The sequence below is a fragment of the Magallana gigas genome, chromosome 4 (genome assembly GCF_963853765.1).
Source record: "Magallana gigas chromosome 4, xbMagGiga1.1, whole genome shotgun sequence".
Classification (NCBI taxonomy): domain Eukaryota; kingdom Metazoa; phylum Mollusca; class Bivalvia; order Ostreida; family Ostreidae; genus Magallana; species Magallana gigas.
The window spans coordinates 1,911,865-1,935,776 of NC_088856.1; the positions used below are offsets into that span (position 1 = coordinate 1,911,865).

The following is a 23,912-nucleotide window of genomic DNA, read 5'->3' on the forward strand; positions in this document are numbered from 1 at the left end:
CCGTATGATGGAGATGTTAGCTTTTCCGTGTGAATTTAGCTTTGCCCCGCGTACTGCAGAATCCCCCGCGTTTGGCAGAGCCGTATGATGGGGTGGTATATGTGCATCAGTACTTCACAAAGAACCTCGAACACGCTAAATTACTTGTGTTTGGTCTTCGATTGCACTGACACTGCATTTTGTGCACCTCCAAGAACAAAATATCTACCTCATTGCCGTCTTGAATCGTTAATATCACACATTTTACCAAAATATTATCAACTTCTTCCATATACAACTTCAGCAAAGTTATAGATTTCAATCTGTTGCCCTAAAACACTATCTTTCCAGCAAAATTCAGGCACACCATTTTCAACAAATTGCTTATGCCAAACGCGTCTTGGGTCGAGCTGATCACAATTCTATCAGCATAGCATATAAGAGCATGCATATTATGTGTTTTAAATATATCAATAATTAAATTTTAAAAAAAAACTATTAAGTATCATACATTTGCCAATCTTTAATGCTTGACAAGATATTATTTCAAAAACCGCTTTCTGATTGTTTCTGAATTCTGATGTCCTTTGCAATTCGAAAAAGCGTGAAAATAAGCAAATGAAAAGTCCCGGTAATCGGTATTATTTAATGGTTTTTCCTTTTTATTACAAATTCAATGTTCTAATCACAAACAAGTGTTAAGAGAAATGAGTCAAAAATGTCGAAAATTTCTACCTGATTTCAGCTATAAAGCAATATCACTGTATATATACAATCCATCTTTGTTATAACACATCGTTTGTAAATCATACACATAAAATAAAATCATGTCCGTATATATCACTTATAATCGTTCTTGTAATATCAAATACGTTATACTCGTACTCGCACATATTCACATTTAGAATGATAACTACACACAAAACAAACTCTGAAATTAATCCATGCAAATACAACTACAAAAACAAAAGTCACGATCACTTCGTAAATTTTGAAATCTTTTCTACATCTTCACAAAAATTGCAAAAATTGGCTATTTGATCTCCTTCATCACTTCCTTAATGGTCGTGTCTCCTCTGTAAAGAAAAGAAAGACGACTCTTATAAATTTGAACGATAACGGAACATTGTTAGACTTGTAAAAAACTGTAATATTTATTCAAACTTTTCACCAACCATTGATTGTGTTGAACGTTATAGGTACCTAAATTTTCCACCAATCACTGATTGCGTAATACTCAAAGTAATCGTCATATCTAATATTCCACCAATCATTGATCGTGCTGCGCGAACATTAATCGTTATTCAAACTTTCCACCAATCAGTGACTTTTTACTGACCTGAGTGGTGGCGGCGTTTGAGGTCGGGGTTGTTCCGGAAGTAGCAGTAAGTAATCACAAGGAAGATGAGGAACACCACACAGAAACAGCCCGCCGTGACGATTCCTAGGATCATGTTCATCGTCTGAGCCGCCTCCAGCTCAGCCGCTTTCGACAACTCTTCTGAATCTACAGAAAGATAACAGTGGTGCCATAATTACAAAATATATGTAAATATAAATTATTCAAAATTCAACAGACGTCAAAGCAATGAGCACATTGGAATTTCATATCATAATATTTGAAGTCTTAAAGGAATAAACAATAAACCTATTGTATGATGTTGTATTAACTTTGATAATAGTTTTGGTAATACACAAGTACATTTTTACAAATACAAGTAGTGATGGGGAAACACGTTGTTATGTTAAATTGTAAATGGATGACGGCCTTAGAGATATTAAAACGGTCCCCTTTTTGCACAATGAGTTATAGAAAACCTATCATGCTTTTAATAATTTTTAACAAGAGTGAAAAATATGACACATTCTGATTGGTGTTGATGGACTGGGTCGTGTTATGGTAATGTACCGAGGATTTCTGTACACCCTGTAACAGGGAATTTTGTTCTGGTTTACGACCCCGTGCTTCCAATAAAAATAAACAGGATGACTGGACCTTGGCACAATAGACGATATATACATGAATGAATTAAGCAGACAAGATTCTATGGAACGCCATGGCTGCCTTATGTTAGATGATTTTATTATATGCTGTGGGTCTATTATTATATGCTGTGGTTCTATAATTATATTCTGCGGGTCTATAATTATATGCTGTGGGTCTATTATTATATGTTGTGGGTCTATTATTATATGCTGTGGGTCTATTATTATATGCTGTGGTTCTATAATTATATGCTGTGGGTCTATTATTATATGCTGTGGTTTTATAATTATATGCTGTGGTTCTATAATTATATGCTGTGGTTCTATTATTATATGCTGTGGTTCTATAATTATATGCTGTAGGTCTAATATTATATGCTGTGGATCTATTATTATATGCTGTGGGTTCAATTATATGCTGTGGGTTCATAATTATATGCTGTGGGTCTATTATTATATGTTGTGGGTCTATTATTATATGCTGTGGGTTCATAATTATATGCTGTGGTTTCATTATTATGTGCTGTGGTTTCATAATTATATGCTGTGGGTTCATTATTATATGCTGTGGTTTCATTATTATATGCTGTGGGTTCATAATTATATGCTGTGGTTTCATTATTATATGCTGTGGTTTCATTATTATATGCTGTGGGTTCATAATTATATGCGGTGGGTTCATTATTATATGCTGTGGGTTCATAATTATATGCTGTGGGTTCATAATTATATATGCTGTCGTTTATTCGAAACTAGCTATTCGAATTCGGATTTCTCGTTTTGGAGTTTACATTTACAAGCACTTTCAGCTGACACCAAGGACAATGGTCGTGTGACCTTGACCGAGACCCATATGCTAAAAATTGCTTTTCAGAACTTTGTTGTCGCCGGGCGCATAGTGTTTCACAAACACATCTTGTTTCAATTTATCAATATTATACTTTCAGACAAACCAGAAAATGTGTTTGTGTTTTAAATCTTTTATACAATAAAAAATGATTAAAATACTGAGTATGCAAAATTGATTTCTTGTTTTATTTACTATTATCAACTATAATAATTTAAGCTTTAATATTAATCGTTGATGTTTTAAAAGATTCTTTAAAGGGAGTGTGCTATTAAAAATCAAGTACAAGCTTGAGAATCTATACTGTTATTTGAGAGTACGTTACTGAAAGTCCAAGTAGCTCAAAAAATTCTATGTCTCGGCATCTCTCTTAGCGCAGCCGTACGTGTTTGCTCACGAATTCTGTCAGGACACATTTTTATAGTGCGTTACCTTTTCTATACATGTACGCAATGTTGAAAACACTATCTTTTATTTGTCTGAGGAACTGAAGTAGAGATGTGCATTCAGCCTCGCCCAATGCCCGGAAATCCAACACAGATTCAATTTTGCGGTATTTTATGCCACTGTAAGTTTTTCACAAACACATCTTGTATTTATTTTGGTTAACTTGGCTTTTTTCCCTTTGAAAAACTACTCATAATTCATTAAATGACATGAATTTAAGATCAGAATTTTCTCACTCACTTAATAAATTTATGATGGCGGATCCATAAAAGAAATACAGTAACGGTGCATTTGGGGGGCAAACAAATTATCAAATTAAAATCAGATGCGTTTGTGAAACACTATGCGCCCGGCGGCAACAAATTTCAAAAAAGCAATTTTTTAGCATATAGGTCACAGTTAAGGTCACAAACTCATTATCCTAGGTGTCATTTAAAAGCACCTAATTAGTGAAGTATGCATACTAAATACGAAGTCTCTTTCTCCTATGGTTCAAAAGTTATGGCGAAGGTTAAAGTTGACAACAGACAGACAAACAGGACAAAAACAATATACGATTCGGACGCATAAAAATGTGTCCTGATAGAATTCGTGAGCAAACACGTACGGCTGCGCTAAGAGAGATGCCGAGACATAGAATTTTTTGAGCTACTTGGACTTTCAGTAACGTACTCTCAAATGACAGTATAGATTCTCAAGCTTGTACTTGATTTTTAATAGCACACTCCCTTTAAAGAATCTTTTAAAACATCAACGATTAATAGTAAAGCTTAAATTATTATAGTTGATAATAGTAAATAAAACAAGAAATCAATTTTGCATACTCAGTATTTTAATCATTTTTTATTGTATAAAAGATTTAAAACACAAACACATTTTCTGGTTTGTCTGAAAGTATAATATTGATAAATTGAAACAAGATGTGTTTGTGAAACACTATGCGCCCGGCGACAACAAAGTTCTGAAAAGCAATTTTTAGCATATGGGTCTCAGTCAAGGTCACACGACCATTGTCCTTGGTGTCAGCTGAAAGTGCTTGTAAATGTTAACTCCAAAACGAGAAATCCGAATTCGAATAGCTAGTTTCGAATAAACGACAGCATATATAATTATGAACCCACAGCATATAATTATGAACCCACAGCATATAATAATGAACCCACAGCATATAATTATGAACCCACAGCATATAATTATGAACCCACAGCATATAATTATGAACCCACAGCATATAATAATGAAACCACAGCATATAATTATGAACCCACAGCATATAATAATGAAACCACAGCATATAATAATGAACCCACAGCATATAATTATGAAACCACAGCATATAATAATGAAACCACAGCATATAATTATGAACCCACAGCATATAATAATAGACCCACAGCATATAATAATAGACCCACAGCATATAATTATGAACCCACAGCATATAATTGAACCCACAGCATATAATAATAGACCAACAGCATATAATTATAGAACCACATCATATAATAATAGAACCACAGCATATAATTATAGAACCACAGCATATAATTATAAAACCACAGCATATAATAATAGACCCACAGCATATAATTATAGAACCACAGCATATAATAATAGACCCACAGCATATAATTATAGAACCACAGCATATAATAATAGACCCACAGCATATAATAATAGACCCACAGCATATAATTATAGACCCACAGCATATAATTATAGAACCACAGCATATAATAATAGACCCACAGCATATAATAAAATCATCTAACATAAGGCAGCCATGGCGTTCCATAAGATTCCTTTACATATCATGTGTCTTTATTTATCGCTAAATGCTCACCAGAGGAAGAAACTTGGCAATCTAAAATGAATCCCGTTGATAATACATGTTGCAAATAATGTATTCTCATAAATGGAGGTAGATGACATAAAAAGTCACGTCGAACACACTTATTGAAATTTATACCACGTGACAGGTGTAGATGAAAGGTTAAGCGAGTTAACGTTCACGCCAGGTGAACAGCATTATATAAATAGTGCCTGTTGAAATTGACACCCCGAGAAAACCATTGTCAACCAACGCGAAGCGGAGGTTGACAATGGTTTTCGAGGGATGTCAATTCAACTGTTATCCTTCCAAACAGGCACTATTTATTTTATTATACTGAATGTCTTAATTTTATATATGTTTTTACTGCATTTATATAAAAATGACGTGAATTCCACGGCGAACCGTACGCGCATAATTTACGCGCATGTAACAATTCGTTGTGTTACCCGTTGTTAAGTGTGTTGCTAACGCTGAGGGTAATAGAACGGATTATCAACTGCGTCTAAACCAATCAGATTTCAGTATTTAACATGAAAGTATAATAACAGTATATAACAGTACACTAGTATTAATGGGAATGACCAGTATACTAGTAATGGGAATCTTTATATCTAGGAACCGAGCGAAAAGAATTGTAACGTTCAGTAGTTGAAAATGAAAACTCCAATTTTACCCCCCCCCCCCTCCCAATTCGTTATGCCACGGCTTTGGCTTCAGAGGAACAAGCTGACCTTTATCTGACTCCATGATGACGTCCTTGGGAACCCCAGGACAGTCGGCGTACACGACGAACTTGAACCTGAAGTCGTTGGAGGGTAGTGTGATGGTCCTGTCCGTGATCACGGTGAACATCAGGCTCTTACCGGAGAAACACCTGGTCTGCATCGTCATGTCGCTGTGACTCAGGGTTTTCTGGAAGATAAGATGTCCCTGATGAGAGAGAGAGAGAGAGAGAGAGAGAGAGAGAGAGAGAGAGAGAGAGAGAGAGAGAGAGAGGGAGCTGGTTCTGCTGTGCTTGATTTTATTAATTAAGCAAACGAACTCGTTGAAATAAGCATTATTACAAAGCACTTTAAGATTTACGTACTATGAGAAATAATTTAAATTGTGTATTGGTGCATTTGAAAATGTTGCAACGGCGCAGTTTTTCAATCAAACGAACAAATTACCAACTTCATTGTCCAGACCTTACCGTTTCGTTCTTGTACATGTTCTCAAACTTGATCTCTATCCCGTTCTTGTCGATGTGTAGACTCTCCGGACTGACGCAGACCTTGTTCATACAGCTGCCGGTCTCACTGACCACGAACTCCGTCCCACAGGATCGGCTCGCCACCTGCCCCTCGGAGAACAGCGTGAACTTCTTCCAGGGGGTGAGGGACCACATCCGCCCACACCCCCAGACCCTGCCCTGGTATCTCTCGTACAGTGGCATCTTGCTGGAGTCCCGCCACACCAAGCCGCTGTTATTGAAAGTAACTGTAGAGAGAGAGGGACCTTTTTTAGGTACCGTAAGAATAAAACACCTATACATGTATTGTTAATAACTTTGAAATATGTTTTTTTGTCAGTATGACATGTTCTGTAACTTTTTCCCAGTCTTTGATTGCAAAGTGCTTTTTTTAGTCTTTGTTTACTATTAATCTCTTTTTAAAATGAGACTAATTGTAATTTCACTCCTCTACATGTACGATACACTATAAAAGAGCTTGTAGGAGCCGTTCAACTAAAAGCAAATATTTAATTACATGTACATGTATATTAGATTAAAGTCATTTCTACAGTCTTAGATATGACAAAGATATAAAACAAAGGTGATTTCTAAAGATAATATAGCAAAAGTGGTATAAATTATTTAAATGCTTTCTATGTTTTTTCTTTGCAAATGCACTTATAAATATTCCTGGACTGATAACTAATATATGTACTGTAAATATAGATGTAAAAACTGTTGTTTGATCGGTAATATATTGAAGAATAGAACATTCAATCTTCAATTCACGAGTTGTTAAGCGTGTGTATGAATTAGATTTCCTGAGGGTTAACCATACACTAATAACAGGAGATGGAGCTAAAGGAAAAAAGATCAAGCTAGAGAGCGAGAGACTGATAAATTAATCAGTACTGTACCCTGTATTTCAAGTACTTCTAAAACACTCTAATGCATGTATGCTCAGCACTAGTACTCAGATTAACATTTACGTACTGGTAACTTAACCAATAGGTGTGTCGGTAACTTTCAACAGCTTTGTCAAATGATGGGGGAAGACGGTTCTCGATTCCCCTCGAATACTGCATGGTGTCTGTGTTGGGATAATGACTGATTTTTGAGTGATGTGAACTAATATTAGTTCTACCAGTATATATACATGTACCTCAATAAGTAGTGATTACGTATGACGTACACTTTAACATGTTGGCCCTCTATCTGTATATGTACGTGCAGGCGCATGTGTCTGGTAATTGTTACATACAGGGCGGGCATGGTACTTATCAAGATGCTTACTTTTCCTGATTATCACAATCAGTTTTGATTGAACACCGAACAATATTAATAAGTAACACTAATATCTCTCTCTCTCTCTCTCTCTCCTCTCTCTCTCTCTCTCTCTCTCTCTCTCTCTCTCTCTCTCTCTCTCTCTCTCTCTCTCTCTCTCTCTCTCTCTCTCTCTCTCTCTCTCTCTCTCTCTCTCTCGTTAAGATTTACAACTTAAAAATTGTCAAATTTTACCTGCGTTGAAAACTATCTTTTATTTACAGCACCATAAACCGTTCAAACACGGAACATTGCAAAAACTTAAATATGATTTGAATCTTCAAATTGACTTTAACGCATATTTATACTTACTCTGAATATCACGCATTGCCATGGGTGCGGCAATAGCCACGCCCAGACACAGGGCGGCTAGGAGGAGTATCCTTGGGTCCATGGGGGTAAAGCAGGTCTGTATGTTCCGCGCTAAGTCCTCTGAAGGTCAACGAAGTCGTCTTGGTCTGAGTGAATCTGCCTGTACAGTAATACTGTATGTATATTTAGACATCCAATAATCACAGTCAGATGTAGATTGTATATAGGGAGATCAATTAATTATTGCGCCGGTAAGTCATGGATCACAACGAGAGGGGGAGGGGCACTGTTAGGAGGGACATTTAACATGGCACCACATTCACATGCAATACATGGGAATACAAATAAAGGATCGATGTTAGCACTCCAATCAATGGAGGAGCCTTGGAACGGGGAGTTTAAACTTTCAATGCAGTAAGTATTAATTATTGCTTGGATTTGCACTTTCGTGTTCTTTTAAATGGAGCGTGGATCTTTCGACATGAGAAGAATTGATCGTGGTATTTCAACTTGCTTGTAATGCTCTCTGTATAATTTTACAAAACACAGAATAGACGTTTTACGATGGAAGAGATTTTCATGCGTTAAAATTCGTCCTATAGGTTTTATGAAAGGTATCACCTCCACTGAATATAAAAACAAGTTTTATGGGTAATAACAACTGTGACTTGATATCAACATTCAACCATTCAACCTCAGCCATTCGCAGATCGGGAGGGGGGGGGGGGGGGTTCCGCCCCCCCCCCCCCCCGGAAATTCTTAAATTCATATGTAATGTTACCGAAAATAGTTCCCCCCCCCCCTCCCCCGCAAACAAAATTACCCCTCACCTTCACCCCACCCCCGGAAAAATTTTCTGGAACTCAGCATACCATTTCACAGAATTCTGACATCGATCCCACCCCTCCATCCACACACCTCCACCCTCCACCTCCGATAAATGCCGAATGCTGACCCATGGATCCAATGACATTGACACAGTAAATTCAATGTCAGTACCGAATAGTTCAAACATTCAACTAATACATTGGCAGAAGATCAAAACCCGTTTAATAATCATTGCAAAATTAACTTATTCCATTCCTTACAACAGATGGCCTTTTTACTTAAAAAAAAAACTAAGGATGTAATCAAACTTACCCCCGGATAACTGCAGGTTAAAAAACTGGCTGATAGGTACTCAGTCTCGGCTAAATTTAAACTCCGGGGTGTCCCGCTATGTGGACTCTCGGAACATTGGTTGATTTACAGTCACTGATCGTTTTACTGCCGTGAATTATAAGTACACCAAATATAACCACAAACACTGGGTCTCCTCTGGATCAATGCTCCGTGTCTGGGCAGGTCCGGCAATTGCTCGCTGTTCCAGTGTGACCCTGGAGTCAGTACACGGCAGGCTGTGTCGTAAAAATCCGGGCCTTTCAGGAGAGACCTTTAATGTCCTCTGTACATTTCGGATCGGTGAGCGTATTCATTGGGGGAGTTTAATTAATCCCAGATTAATTGATTGTAAATTGCCTTTTGAAGTACGATATCCAATCTGAAGGATCTGTCCTGTTTTATACATATAAGAAATGTTGACTCCGTACACAAGAAATGGGGAGGGGGTTAATATTGTGAAAGCTAGTCTATGGAGTTTCTGTACATGCAGGATTTAATAGAAGTGCTACATAAGCATTGAGCCATGGAGTGTAAGAGTAGGAATATTTACAAGTGACCACGGTGGGTTCATACTTTATAAATCTGCACCAGCTCTGAAACATGTAGTGCCTAGGAAAGGAGCAGCTCTCGATTGGTAAGTTTTTTCTTTAATATCGGAGAGAATGTTATTTAAAGATATTTTCTATTACTTATATATTATTGTTACTTATATATTGACTAGTTAATTAATCTTAGGTGTTGACCAGTACTGTATTGTCGTTACTTGGGTATTCGCCAAACTTTGAATTACCGTTACCCAGACCCTGTATAAACCAGTTATCCTTGAATTAAAATTACTTAGATATTAACCGGTTCACTTTGACTTACCGTTACTGAGGTATAAACCAGTTAACATAAAAGTAACGTTACCTTGGAATTAAGCGACTTGGGTAAAAACCAGTTTACCTTTGATTGTCCTTACTTAGGTATTTGTCAGTTAACTTTTAAATACCGTTACGTTCTGTTAACCATGAATTACTGTTACTTAGATATTGACCGCTTTCTAGTAACTTTGATACTTCGTTACTTATGTACACGTGTTGTCCAATTTACCTCTAATTATTTGCGATCATAATTATTAACATGTTAACATTTAATTACTGTTACTAAAGTATTAATGAGTTAATACTGAATTACCGTTACATAGATATTAAACAGTTTACCTTGAAAATAGTAACTTCGGTTTTAAACGGTTAATATTGAATTACCGTTACTTAGGAATAACCAGTTTACCTAAAGATATCGGTACTTAAGTATGCGCCAATTTAACCTGAACTATCGTTACTTAGGTATTAACAGGTAAACCTTGAATTTTCGTTTCTTTGGTATTAACATGTTGACTTTGAATTACCGTTACTTTGGTATTAACATGTTGACTTTGAATTACCGTTTCTTTGGTATTAACATGTTGACTTTGAATTACCGTTACTTAGTTATTAACTAGTTTACATAAAGATATCGGTACTTAAGTATGCGCCAATTTAACCTGAACTATCGTTACTTAGGTATTAACAGGTAAACCTTGAATTTTCGTTTCTTTTGGTATTAACATGTTGACTTTGAATTACCGTTACTTAGTTATTAACTAGTTTACTTTGAATTACCGTTACTTTGGTATTAACATGTTGACTTTGAATTACCGTTACTTAGTTATTAACTAGTTGACTTTGAATTACCGTTACTTTGGTATTGACATGTTGACTTTGAATTACCGTTACTTTGGTATTGACATGTTGACTTTGAATTACCGTTACTTTGGTATTGACATGTTGACTATGAATTACCGTTACTTTGGTATTGGCATGTTGACTTTGAATTACCTTTACTTTGGTATTGACATGTTGACTTTGAATTACCGTTACTTTGGTATTGGCATGTTGACTATGAATTACCGTTACTTTGGTATTGGCATGTTGACTATGAATTACCTTACTTTGGTATTGACATGTTGACTATGAATTACCGTTACTTTGGAATTGACCTGTTGACTATGAATTACCGTTACTTTGGTATTGACATGTTGACTTTGAATTACCGTTACTTTGGTATTGACATGTTGACTTTGAATTACCGTTACTTTGGTATTGGCATGTTGACTATGAATAACCGTTACTTTGGTATTGACATGTTAATGCTGAATTATTGTTACTTTGGACTTTACATGTTGAGTATGAATTACTGTTTCGTATTAATAAGTTAATACTGAATTACATGTATCAATACTTAGGTATTTTAAACAGGTAAACTTTGAATTATCGTTACTTAGTTATTAACTAGTTTACTTTAAATTACCGTTACTTGAATATTGACTGGTTGACTTTGCATTACTGTTACCTTGGTTTAAACAGTATTTATTGATATTAATTTTACAATATTTTACAAATATTGTATTTGGCATAAAGTACAAGTCTTGCAGTTGCAACATCAAGCACTTTTTATGTTTTTGATGGTTGCTCCTAATCAGTGTTATTATTTATCAGAGTGGGTGGGTTTGTTTCATAAATAACTTGGTTCTCTAGCAGGCAAAGTTTTATCTTTTAAGAGCTAAGTTCTCTTTTTTAGACTCACTGTCTGTTTATCTATATCCCCCACCTCCATTATTTAGTATTCTGATAAATTGTAGAGTCTTATAGTATGGGTTCAATTAAAGTTGTGGTTTAAATTGGAATCATATATTTACACACTTAGTTCTGTATTCTTTATAGAAGATGAAAGATCATTTCATCAACAATGCACTGATAAAGAACTACAGAAAAGACATACAGATTATAAATCAAAATTTTATTTAGTGTGTAAAGCACCCACTTGGCTTGCTATTTGAGAGTAAATACACGAATGTGACACAATTTGCCAGGGTGAAACAACCATACAGCTAAGCAAAACATTAAAATTCATATCAGAAGATGTACACAAAAAGGTGACACAATTTTGTCAGAAGAAAAAAATACCGGTTTGAAAAAATAATCATATAATATATTGGATTTCATTGAAAATGTAAGAATAACCAAAAACTTCACTCCGGAATAAAGGTTTTACGTGGAGTCTGGAAAAAAAATCAAACTAAAAAAAAATAATTCTTCAATAGTGTTGCAAGAGTTGCCTTTCTTGTTTTACAAAAAAAAAATTGCTGATCTTCAAAAGATTCTGACAAAAATTGATTGCACATACCATGTAGATACACAATAAATGAGTTAAAAGCTTGGATGGAAAAACTAGCCAGCTACATTCTGATAATGTACATATATACTATACATGTACAATAAGTATAATGTATGGTATTGCAAGTAGGCGATGAATGTACTATCTGTCTACACATTTATCTACATGAGAGAGAAGAAACTAGAGACTAGGGATCACTATATCCCAGATAAACTACAAATCTCAGGGCTCCCAGCCACAGCTATTGAAAGGCCATAATCTGATTCAAATTTTCTATAAATGAGCCAAATGTATCAACGGCAAAAAATGTATACAAATTAATTTTTTTTTTATTCAAAAGTTTGAACTTAAATTTTCTATTGGTTTATTTTTTTCAAATGTATCAAAAAGAGATAAAATTCTTGAAAATTTGCTTTTCTTTGTTCCAAAATTTAAATAACTTAGCTGGGACGACCCTTATAGGTCTAATTGTTTAACACTCCGTGGGGTTGGATTCTAATTCACACAGACACACGTACACAAAGTCGCAGAGACAATACGTCTAAGTAAGTAACCTCTAACTCCCTCTGTAGCACTTCTCTACAAAGTTCTACCGTAATAAGAATATTTCTCTCTCCTCACTGCGTAACATCTAGGCCATTGTTTTAGATGAGTTACTAGTACATGGTACAACTCATGCAGGGCTTAATGAGATAACTATTTTACAACCTCAGGACAGGGTACCACACGGACAGATCTGGTATAAAGTAACAATAAGCTGACCCCTATAACTACCCTATACATGAAAATGTAGTCAAATATTAAAATATCTTTAAAAACACAACCAGCTATAAAAAAAATATGACTTTAAATATCCGAAGCTTTCATTAAGCATTCAAAGATTAAAATGATTACAGAAATTAAAAAAATATACTAGTAAATGGTTTCCACACAAAAACGATAGATAATTATTGAAAATCTAAAATATCTGTATTGGAAATATAAGTAATAAACTTTGATGATTTTACACCAAGTGATGGACAGATCAAATACATAATTTTCCGTTCTACTATACTTGAGCAGAAATGCATGATAAAAACCACTCTCTCAGTTTTCAAAACCAAGCATTCACTTTGAATGTGGGTAAATTCTTGAACACAAAGAACACTGATTTCAGTCCTCCATAAAAATAATATTCACTGCTTAATGTTACAATGGGTATGCCTCTTGTTTTTAAAATTGATTGGACATGTCCAAATTTTACCTTTATTTCATATATGATCAAATTACTCTAGGGGGAAATTCAGCTCAGCTGCAGAGAATGTTACCGTACTTCTCATGTAAATCTTCAACACAGTAATATAAAACCCGCTCACAGAAGACCAGCTGGACCCGAAAAAATCCTACACTCAACCCAATATAAAAACTAACATCTCAACCCAATATAAAAATAAAATAGACTGCAAAATATCTCAAATTTCCCCCATGAAAATTACTTGATCGCAAAGCGACCCTTAAATTACTCTAAGATTACGGCGATCAATTTACGACGGAATGGTGAGTTAATTCTTCCCTTTCTACTCCTCGCCCTTCTCCTCCTTATCGTCGGTGTCCTCGCTGATTTTGATGGTTGGTGAACCGTGATCGTCCTGGGTAACAACAGCAGCGGCGGCTGGAGCGGCGGCAGAGACCAGGGGCTGTAACTCCGAGTTGTCCGTTTTCTTGTAGTGACCCTCCACACGCTTGTCCTTGGCGACCTGTTCTCCCATCACCTTCTTTTCCTTGTTGAAAGTTTCCTCTGTACACAGGAACAGAAAAATAAAATTAAGCAAGCCATTCTTCTCGTTTAAAAATCAAACAGATCCATTCAAAGATAAAAACATTAACCAAGAATATGACTATCTTTTATTTCAACTTTAGCTCTACACATTTCGTCTTCATAACCAGGGTAAACCTGTACTGTATTTAAACTAGATTTTGATGTTTAAAAAGTTCAATGTTGAAAATATGAAAATCTAATTGCCTTCATTGAAAACATACCATGTGACAGATAACTGACAGACAATATTAAATGATTCACATATTAATTATTTGCTCAATATCAAATAAGTCTAACCCCTGGTTTAACACATGCCATTCTATCATCAATGTTCAACATATTCCATAACTAAGAACAGCAGTTATGTTTATTTTTATTTCCCAATCCTATTCAACTGATGTAGCTGTATAATACTATACAAATCTTTCTGGAGGGCAGTACGTACCAAGTTTGGATGTTTTCTGCGACCTCCTCTTGCGTCCCTGGGGGTTGTTCTTGTAGTAGCAGTAAGTGATCAACAGGACGACCAGGAAGACGCTAGCGAGCAGGAGAGCCACGATCACTCCGTACACAATGTTCATCGTGGTGGCCGCCTCCAACGCCGCGGCACTGTTAAAGTCAGCAGAGTCTGGAAACACAAAATAATATTGTGTAAAGAATATGGGAGAAAGGGTAATCAAACCTTTATCTCTGCTGTCTAAAGAATTTGGGTAAAATGAAAATGTTTGCAGGTAAATGATCTTGACCTATCTCTAATTCAAAACTTCTTTGAATTGAAATTCTACTCTAAGAAAAAGAATTTTTCATCATATAATACAGCTTTGTAAGCTCATATTTGTTTCTCTTAAAAAGCTTTAATTTCAAACTAAAGTCCACCACACTAGATCCTAGTTTTTTTTAAATCCCTGACCCTGAGAATTAACCCTCCTATCTGGATGGTTCACTGACCTTTGTCTGAAGCCTCCACAAGTCCCTGGGGATACCCGGGACAGTCCGGGAAAACAGCGAACTTGAAGCTGTACACGTTGTTTGGGACCTCTTCCTTTGCCCATTTCTCGGCATACATCGAATCCTCCATCACACGGATTTCTAATCTTATTCCCGCAAAGCAGGTCTTGGTCATCTTCTCTGAGCCATACTTCAGTACTTTCTGAAAAAAAAAAAAAAAAAAAATGAAGAAAACTACTTAAGTACAATAAACCAACATTTGATACAATTTATTTTATTTCTTGAAAAAAAATAAAGAGCAAAATACTTAGGTTCTTGCATCACAACTACCTTTGATTGAGCAATGAATCATCAAACATGTCAAGCATATTGTCCAGTATTTTATATCTAACTTTGAGAAAAAAAAAGTTATAGGGTTCCTACAGTTTCATTGACAAAACAAATTAAGGGATCATATCTATGATTTATTGTCTACAACACATATTATCCTAACCTTTTCTGCTTCTCCATTAAAAGTAACGTTCATGATGTCAGCATCCAGAGTCCATTCGTCCATACGCACACAGATTTTGCGGGTACACTTTGATGAATGACCTACAACTATCGTGGTGGTACAATCGCCGTTCACTGCCCGCCCGTGAGAGACCAGTTCATACTGGTATTTCCCATCTATAGGTAGAGTCCATTGGCGTCCACATTTCCCATGAACGGACCCCACGTTTTCCATGTAATCTGTCAATAGTGAACACAAAGTCAAGACCTATGTTACACAAGCCAACATAGCAAGCAATATATGACTACTAATACTAGCAGTCCAGTGTTGGTCTTCAAGTCTAGCTATTGGTGGGATAAATACAAATTTTAAGAAGAAATTGTTTAACCTTTTACTTGCAAGCTTTCATATGAGAGATTATATATATATACAAGAAAAATCCTACCAAAACACAACTTGTTGGGCCTTTCTGGCAGAGCTTGGAAAAACACCTTGTATGGTTTAAAACATTATCGGATGTTAGAATTTTATATAAAATGAATTTGCTTGCCATCAATATAAGTACATTGTATCGGCTAGACTAAGACAGCCTTGTATGTCTCTTCTGTGATGCATTTTAGAGTGTATTACTGAATTTGATGAAATCTAGCTCCAACCTCAACTGCTAATTAAATGGTCTGTATTTATATTGATGTAATTCATTTGATGTATTTTTTCGAGCTCTGAGAGGTAATGATTGGGAACATTTCCTCTCTCTCTATATATAGTATGAATACAGTTTCCTGCAAAGTGCAACAATAAACATATACCTAGAGTGTTGCCATTTTTTATGCACGATTTATGTTGCTATGGTTACTTACAGGTCATGTTCATGGGCGCAGCTGGAGCAGCATACAGAGGGACAGCCACCAGGGCCAACAACAAAGGGAAGTAACTGTTCATGATGACTGAGTTATCTTTCCTGAATGAAGAAAAAAAAGACATCAAAAGCTTGCCATTTTAATCCATCTAGTTTATAAATCATTAATGAGAACATTCATGACAATGGTTTATTGGTATACAACAAGAACACATATTGATCCAATATCCTGTTAAATGTCAAGGCATCTCTTCGTGAGAAGCATTTCGCAATTAAAACCTGAAAACCACAAAGTGTTAATCTATAATAACACAGAATCCATTTTGTATGTTGGTAGCCTATGTGACTGTCTGGCATCTATACAATAACATGTTCCTACAATGAGCCTTTTCTCCCTATCAGAAATGTAATTTCACTGTAGTGAAGTTCAAATGAAAAATCCAGTTACCTGCTAATCCCCACCCCCTCCCAAAGTACAGAAATGTCTTACAAAAAAATCTCTATTAGAGTTAGTCCCATCTGTAGGGTACATATAACAAATATATTCAATGTTCTACACAGGTTGCATGTTTCACCACCATTGTCAGGGCGAGGAGCCTTTCATTAGCTGATTAAATCCAAATATCCTATTCTATGGTTCATCTGTTAGAGGCATTGCGATACAATAAAACTAATTTTTTTGCATTCAAATTGCTAAAACAGTACAGTATAAGGTTTCAGTAAAAAATGGTTAATAAAACATTAGATATTCATTTGAAAAAAATCACTTAAAGTGGTAATTGATTTAACAAAACAAAAGAGACTTCAAAATCAACTCCTACCCATTCAACAGTCCAAGTTAAAACAAAATGCCATCTGTCCCAAAAACTTTACATTGATATTGAACAGAAAGACAAGTATTTTCTAATGTACCCTTTGGCCATTAAAAACATCCCAAAAATCAACAAGGAATTTCTGACTGACTAGAGCAATCTTTATGATATGTGAAGCCAACAATCAACACATGCTTGTCAAAGTACACTGCAGGCAAGTCCACTTAATTGTTGCACATTTTTATCCCCCCCCCCCCCCCCCCCACCTCTACAAAAAAAAAATTACCATGACTTACATGTATCAGCTCGAATGCATCCAAAAAACTCACTAAAGTTTTATTCAGTGATACAGAAATGTTGACATCTTGTACATTTATGCGATCTCTTTTTTTGAGGTTTTTATAATCAGTTTCAACAGCGTCAGAGTGCCAGTGGGCGATATAACACTGTGGAAGATTGTTGATAAGTTTTCAAGAGGCAAATAAGGGACTGTAGTTTATTTCATTACAGGCCAGGTGCCTGCCATACCTGTTTCTATTTTTAAAATTTGAGGTGTCAGAATTACCTGTGTGTTTATCTGAATTCCATCTGCATATAATGACCTATCAAAAATGACTTGTGAAGTTGTGAATAATATTATTCAAAAAGCAATTTGCCTAATAAAGCACAAACTGCTGCTAATAGAGTACTAATATGATAGAGCAATAATTTAACTTTCCCCCGATTGCTGATCTATAAACAGACAGGTTTATTATAGGCCTAACGTTAGTGCCATGATGCCATCAATCACCCAAAAGTAGGTTAAGGTATACAAAAGATTCCTGTAGAATACAATTGTCATGAGCAACACATCATCACAATAATCATTGTACTATGAATCAAAAGCCGATCTACCAGACCCCTCTTTCACAAAAACATAGACAAAGAGATTAAAATTGACCACTATATACTAGGCCACTTTTTTTTGTTTACGTCTGTTCGCCTGGGGGTGGTCGGTTATTCTCTTGTACCAGACACCTGGGGTACAGTGTATAGATGTTGCGTTCGATTACGGGGCATGCCAAGTCCAGCAAAGCGTGACACGCCGAACGACACAGCGCAATGATTCTGGTCAACTTCAGGAAGTAAACCTTTGTCATTTACTGACCTGGAGCCACACCTTTCCATTTCATTACACCACAGACATGCACTCTAACAAAATGCGACCTATTTCCTGAGGTAAGCATTGTCCATACTCGAAATGCTACCTTGATAAAATTTCACCTTCAAATCACCCATGTGCATGCTAATTTTCCCCTTCAAATGCGACCACTCCATGAACTGGAGTCGAAGGGATTCCACACCGACATTACTTACCCTGACCAATAAATGAGCTGTTTCCTTTACAACTGTACAAAATTGAAAGTAATATAAGTATATACACGTGTGTACGCAGTATTGGGAAACTCACCTCCGTTCTTTTGAAATCAACGGCCTGATCACACACAAAATGCTGCTACGTCCGCCGACCTATTTGCCGAGAACTCTTCAATTTGATAACACTACGCGATAGTAAACAACGACAAAGGGGCGACCAAGGGGGATTCTATTTCTCGTAAAATTATCTTCTATTGTATTTTGTACTTATCTATTGTAAGTAAATCGATAAGATTGTATTGGCTTGTAGACACAATAAAAAAATGAAAAAGTTACTGAAGAGTTGTCTTATCATTGTATCGAGTTAGGGTTGATTATTCTAATGTATATACATGTAGGCCTATAGGGAAATATTTCATTACTTGACGCAGTTATAATAACAATTTTAATGTTCAGACGTCACAGAATGTTTTGAAATTGCGAACAGACTTTAAAATATTTTTCGTGTCAAACGTTTTGATTTATGACATTAATACTTTAAAATTTTCTTACCCTCCTCCCTTTCAAAATGTTAAAATTTATACTAAAAGAAACTTTTAAAATGACTACAATGCATACATTTAAACTATTGATGTAAAATTGTAAATGCGTTTTAATTTCTTAAATCAAGGAATACTTTATCATAATTTGGCAGACCTAGAATAAAATTCTCTGGAATTGTGTATTTTGACAACTTTTTATTGAAATTAATAATATCATTGAAGCTATTTTACTATTCTTAATGCCAATGCATAATGCCATAACATTACAATAAAATTAAAATTGTTGATGTTTTGGCAAAATTATTATAATTATAGACATACATAATGTAATTAAGAGAAAACCCAACACATTATTCTATGTGGAATTCATTATCATAAAAAAAACTTTATTAAGACAACATTTATATCTAGCCACAAGATTCGTTCTTTAGATATTTTTTGTGGTTTACGCGTGGGCAAACATGTTTTGGCAGAATTCTTTCGCTAGTTTTATCAGACTTAAAATTCTTATTTTATATTTACCGTGACTTGATTTTAATGAAAAATGCATATATATACAATGTAGTTTCAAGGCCTTCAAGAAACCCTAGAGAGCATTATGCACTAAAACAAAAATACAATTTAGCGATTGTGACAAATAATGGCTGCATTGAGCACTGTCTGAGGGTTGGGCAACTTTGGTTTTCGGACAACTCCCACCCTTAATTACCAACAGTGTTTAATTTAGTAAACTATACTTACACGTACATATAAACTTAGACCTTATTTACTACCAAGGACCAGTACTTAATTGCATCTTATTTCAAACAATACGCGATTTTACGACGAATAAAGAATAACAACAAAGCTCCCCACATGTATAAAATACATGCATGTATATAAGGATCGACAAGGACAGAGCGAGCCCAAGTCAAAACAATTATATATTGTTCCATCAAGACGGCGTTCTGATAGGATTAACATGGATTAACATGTATTAACATTAGGTAAATCCCCGTAAACTGAAATTTGGCGTGGTGTACCATTGAAACACCACCGCTTTACGAGAAAGTATTATTTCAAAGAATTATTTGTGGTGAGTATGTTTGTGTGTGTGTGTGTGGTGGGGGGGGGGGGGGGGGGTTGTTGTTGAATCCACCCCTTTCCCCTTTCAAAAATGTGAGGGGTAAAAAATTCCTTGCTCGATCTCGAAAGGTCGAGATTTGTTTATATATTAACCATTAACCATATAGCTATACTGTAAGACGGAGAAGCCGTCAGACAGAAATTTATTGTCGGCGCACATTTCTTTTTTGACCTTATGTAACAGAAAGTGAATTATAAATATTTGTCATCTTTTATGATTAATGAAGAAAGAAAAGAGGAAAGGTTGATGGTTGAAATGTCATCAGTGTTCCAACTAGACTGTCCCCGGCAAGATCAATGTGCAAATATGATTGATGCACAGGTGAGAATTAATTAGGGAGCATTCTTTTGTCAATAAAGAATAAATCCAGGTGAATTATTGGTCCCTGGCAATGTTTTTATCCAGGTCAACCCACTGTCGGCTTCACTTCTGTTATTCCTAAGACAGTGCCTTTTTCTCCTGTCATAGAAGGTTGAATGTTTTTAATCATACAAATAGCTCAACGTTCATAAAAGTTAAAACAGTCAAATACACTTATATATCAAACATAAAGTTCATTAGATTTATAGTTTTTCTTAGACAGCAATTAGCTTGATTTCTTCATGTCCTTTTTGATTTGTGGAAACACAGTAATATTCTCTCTTTGCGACCAAAAAAACCCCGAGATTCCTCCATTTTGACAGAAAATTTCACACATACTGAGGATTACATGGGACAACCGACTCATTTATTTTTCAAGATACAAAAATCTAATATAATAATAAAAAAAATGGTTTGTCTTAATGATATAAAGCTATATTTATCAAAGTTTCCTTATGCAGATTAACAAGATTAATCATCGAAGTTATGGCTATTTTTATACATGTAATTTGAAAAAGCTTAGCCAAGATAATTAAAATAAAGAAGCGTGTTAATAAATTCTAAAGTACAGGAACTAGCAGCATGAGGCCTAGATGAATCGAAACTAACCGCGGAGCTTAAACATGCTTCAAATATTTACCAGGACTCTATTCCGCCAAATTTGATATTCTATTAATAAGTTCAGGAACTACAGTGCAATTATTTAAGGAAGGTGAAACATATTACCCCCCCCCCCCCCCCCCATATTTCAACTTCTTACTGAGTAATTTCATTTTACATGTGTTCATTAATACTTTGCAAAACAATATATTTTACCTTCAACTTTTTTTGACCGTACAGAAAAATTGAGTTTCCGGCACGTAGCGTTCATTTTTTCAATGTGGAGAGGCCAGAAAAATTGGATAAGTCAGTTGCACGTACTTTGCATATAATACAAAGGTATATCTTTGTTTCAAAATAAAAGCACCCTGCCCCCTTAATTGCCTCTGCCTGGTTTTCATTTCGGTCGATGTTAATTTTTTGTTGTTAAAGGAAAGGAAGACGAAACTCTTTGGCGACATAAAAGGAACAAGAGGCCCATGGGCCACATCGCTCACCTGAGGAACAATAGGTATGATAAAATCAGCTTAATGGAGTCATAATACAAACTATCTGGACAATGTACAATAATACATGTAGATCCTGTATAAATAAAATCCATTTTCCCCTGGATATTCTTATGTTTATAATCATTAGTCCCTTTTCTAACAAGATGATTTTATAGTCTTATCATATGTTGAGTATTGCAGTTCTCAAAATGATCCTTAACAATAGTTTATATATTAGATATAAACGTACATCAAACTATGAACCTTCTCGGGAGGCCAAAGAATTGTCCTGGGGCCAAAGTCTTAACAATTATAAAGAAACATCTGGCTGATTAGTTTCTGAGAAGATTTTTAAAGATTTACCCTATATATTCCTTTGTTAAATTTTGACCCCCCCATTGTGGCCCCACCCTACCCCTGGGGATCATGATTTTCACAACCATGAATCTACACTACCTGAGGATGCTTTCACACACGTTTCAGCTTTCCTGGCTGATTAGTTTCTGAGAAGAAGATTTTTAAAGATTTACTCTGTTTATTCCTATCTAAAACATCGACCTCCCATTGTGGCCCAAACCTACCCCCAGGGTTATGATTTTCACAAATTTGAATCTACACTACCTGAGGATGCTTCCACACAAGTTTCAGCTTTCCTGGCTAATTAGTTTCTGAGAAGAAGATTTTTAAAGATTTACTCTATTTAATCATATGTTAAACTTCGACCCCCCATTGTGGCCCCATTCTACCCCCAGGGGTTATTATTTTCACAACTTTGAATCAACACTACCTGAGGATGCTTCCAAAGAAGTTTCAGCATTGCCGGCTGATTAGTTTCTGAGAAGAAGATTTTTAAAGATTTACTCTATATATTCCTATGTTTAACTTCGATCCCCCATTGTGGCCCCACCCTCCCCCGGGGGTCATGATTTTCACAACTATGAATTTACACTACCTGAGGATGCATCCACAAAAGTGTCAGCTTTCCTGGCTGATTAGTTTCTAAGAAGAAGATTTTTAAAGATTTACTCTATATATTCCTATTTTAAACTTCGATCCCCCATTGTGGCCCCACCCTACCCCCGGGGGCCATGATTTTCACAACTATGAATCTACACTACCTGAGGATGCTTTCACACAAGTTTCAGCTTTCCTGGCTGATTAGTTTCTGAGAAGAAGATTTTTAAAGATTTACTCTATATATTCCTATGTTAAACTTCGATCCCCCATTGTGGCCTCATCGTACCCCGGGGGTCATGATTTTCACAACTTTGAATCTACACTACCTGAGGATCCTTCCACACAAGTGTCAGCTTTCCTGGCCGATTAGTTTCTGAGAAGAAGATTTTTAAAGATTTATTCTATATATTCCTATGTAAAACTTCGATCCTTCATTGTGGCCCAACCCTACCTCCGGGGATCATGATTTTCACAAATTTGTATCTACATTACCTGATGATGCTTTCACACAAGTTTCAGCTTTCCTGGCTGATTAGTTTCTGAGGAGAAGATTTTTAAAGATTTACTCTATATATTCATTTGTTAAACTTCGACCCCCCATTGTGGCCCCACCCTCAGGTGAGCTAAAAAGGTTATAAGTTGTTAAAGTTGGTTTCTGGAAGAACAGACTTTGAAAATTTTCTTAATAAATATTGACAAATATTTTACTTTTTTAAGCTTTAGTTTTTAAGATCTGTGTACAAACATAGAATTGTGAGCAAATCGCTGTATCTTGCTTATAATTCGAAGCTTAACACTCAAATATGGTTAGTAAATAGAAATTGTAAACAATTAAACACAAGAAACATGCACTACATGTATAACAAATAAAGAACACAATTTATTTTTTCGAAATGAATCATATATATATACATGTATATACCTACATATTTCCGTCAGCGATATCAAACTCTATTTAAACTGAATAAACTCGAAAAAATGCCGAGCATCTCAACAAAACCTATTGCATTAATCTACATGTACCATTACGCAAAAGATAATGCCGAATTACCGATAGAATGAATTGTATTTCAGTACCCGTCCCCTACATCCGATTTTGCTTAATTTGCGCAGGTAAACAGTTAACTGTTTGATTTACCGAAGTCTCTGTTTGATTTGATACGTAAAAATCACGAAATACAGACGATAGTTTCCAGGTTACAAAGCATAATGAGAACGAAACGAAAATCAGAACAAGCTAACACCAACGTCATGTGTGAAAACTGTCAACGCA

General features: G+C 35.5%; 2 protein-coding genes across 4 annotated transcripts; both read right to left on the bottom strand.

The window, feature by feature from the left end:
- Positions 1 to 609: 609 nt before the first annotated feature.
- On the bottom strand, positions 610 to 9,432 carry LOC105348017 (uncharacterized). Its single transcript, XM_034450500.2, has 6 exons — positions 9,082 to 9,432; positions 7,942 to 8,101; positions 6,286 to 6,572; positions 5,825 to 6,005; positions 1,319 to 1,486; positions 610 to 1,055 (listed from the first exon to the last, which is right to left on the bottom strand). The coding sequence occupies exons 2-6, from the start codon at positions 8,021 to 8,023 to the stop codon at positions 1,030 to 1,032; spliced, it is 744 nt and encodes a 247-aa protein (XP_034306391.2). The 5' UTR covers positions 8,024 to 8,101; positions 9,082 to 9,432; the 3' UTR covers positions 610 to 1,029.
- A 2,478-nt stretch (positions 9,433 to 11,910) lies between these two features.
- Positions 11,911 to 18,786, bottom strand: LOC105325994 (uncharacterized). 3 transcript variants are annotated; one of them, XM_034450495.2, is made up of 6 exons: positions 18,661 to 18,786; positions 16,400 to 16,500; positions 15,540 to 15,778; positions 15,047 to 15,248; positions 14,544 to 14,726; positions 11,911 to 14,077 (listed from the first exon to the last, which is right to left on the bottom strand). In XM_034450495.2, exons 2-6 carry the CDS (start codon positions 16,479 to 16,481, stop codon positions 13,857 to 13,859), a joined length of 927 nt encoding a protein of 308 aa, XP_034306386.2. In that variant the 5' UTR covers positions 16,482 to 16,500; positions 18,661 to 18,786; the 3' UTR covers positions 11,911 to 13,856. The 3 variants fall into 3 exon arrangements, with proteins under 3 accessions (XP_034306386.2, XP_034306387.2, XP_065936942.1); XM_034450496.2 differs by having other exon boundaries at positions 18,567 to 18,678; XM_066080870.1 differs by lacking the exon at positions 18,661 to 18,786 and adding an exon at positions 18,183 to 18,364.
- Positions 18,787 to 23,912: the final 5,126 nt, after the last annotated feature.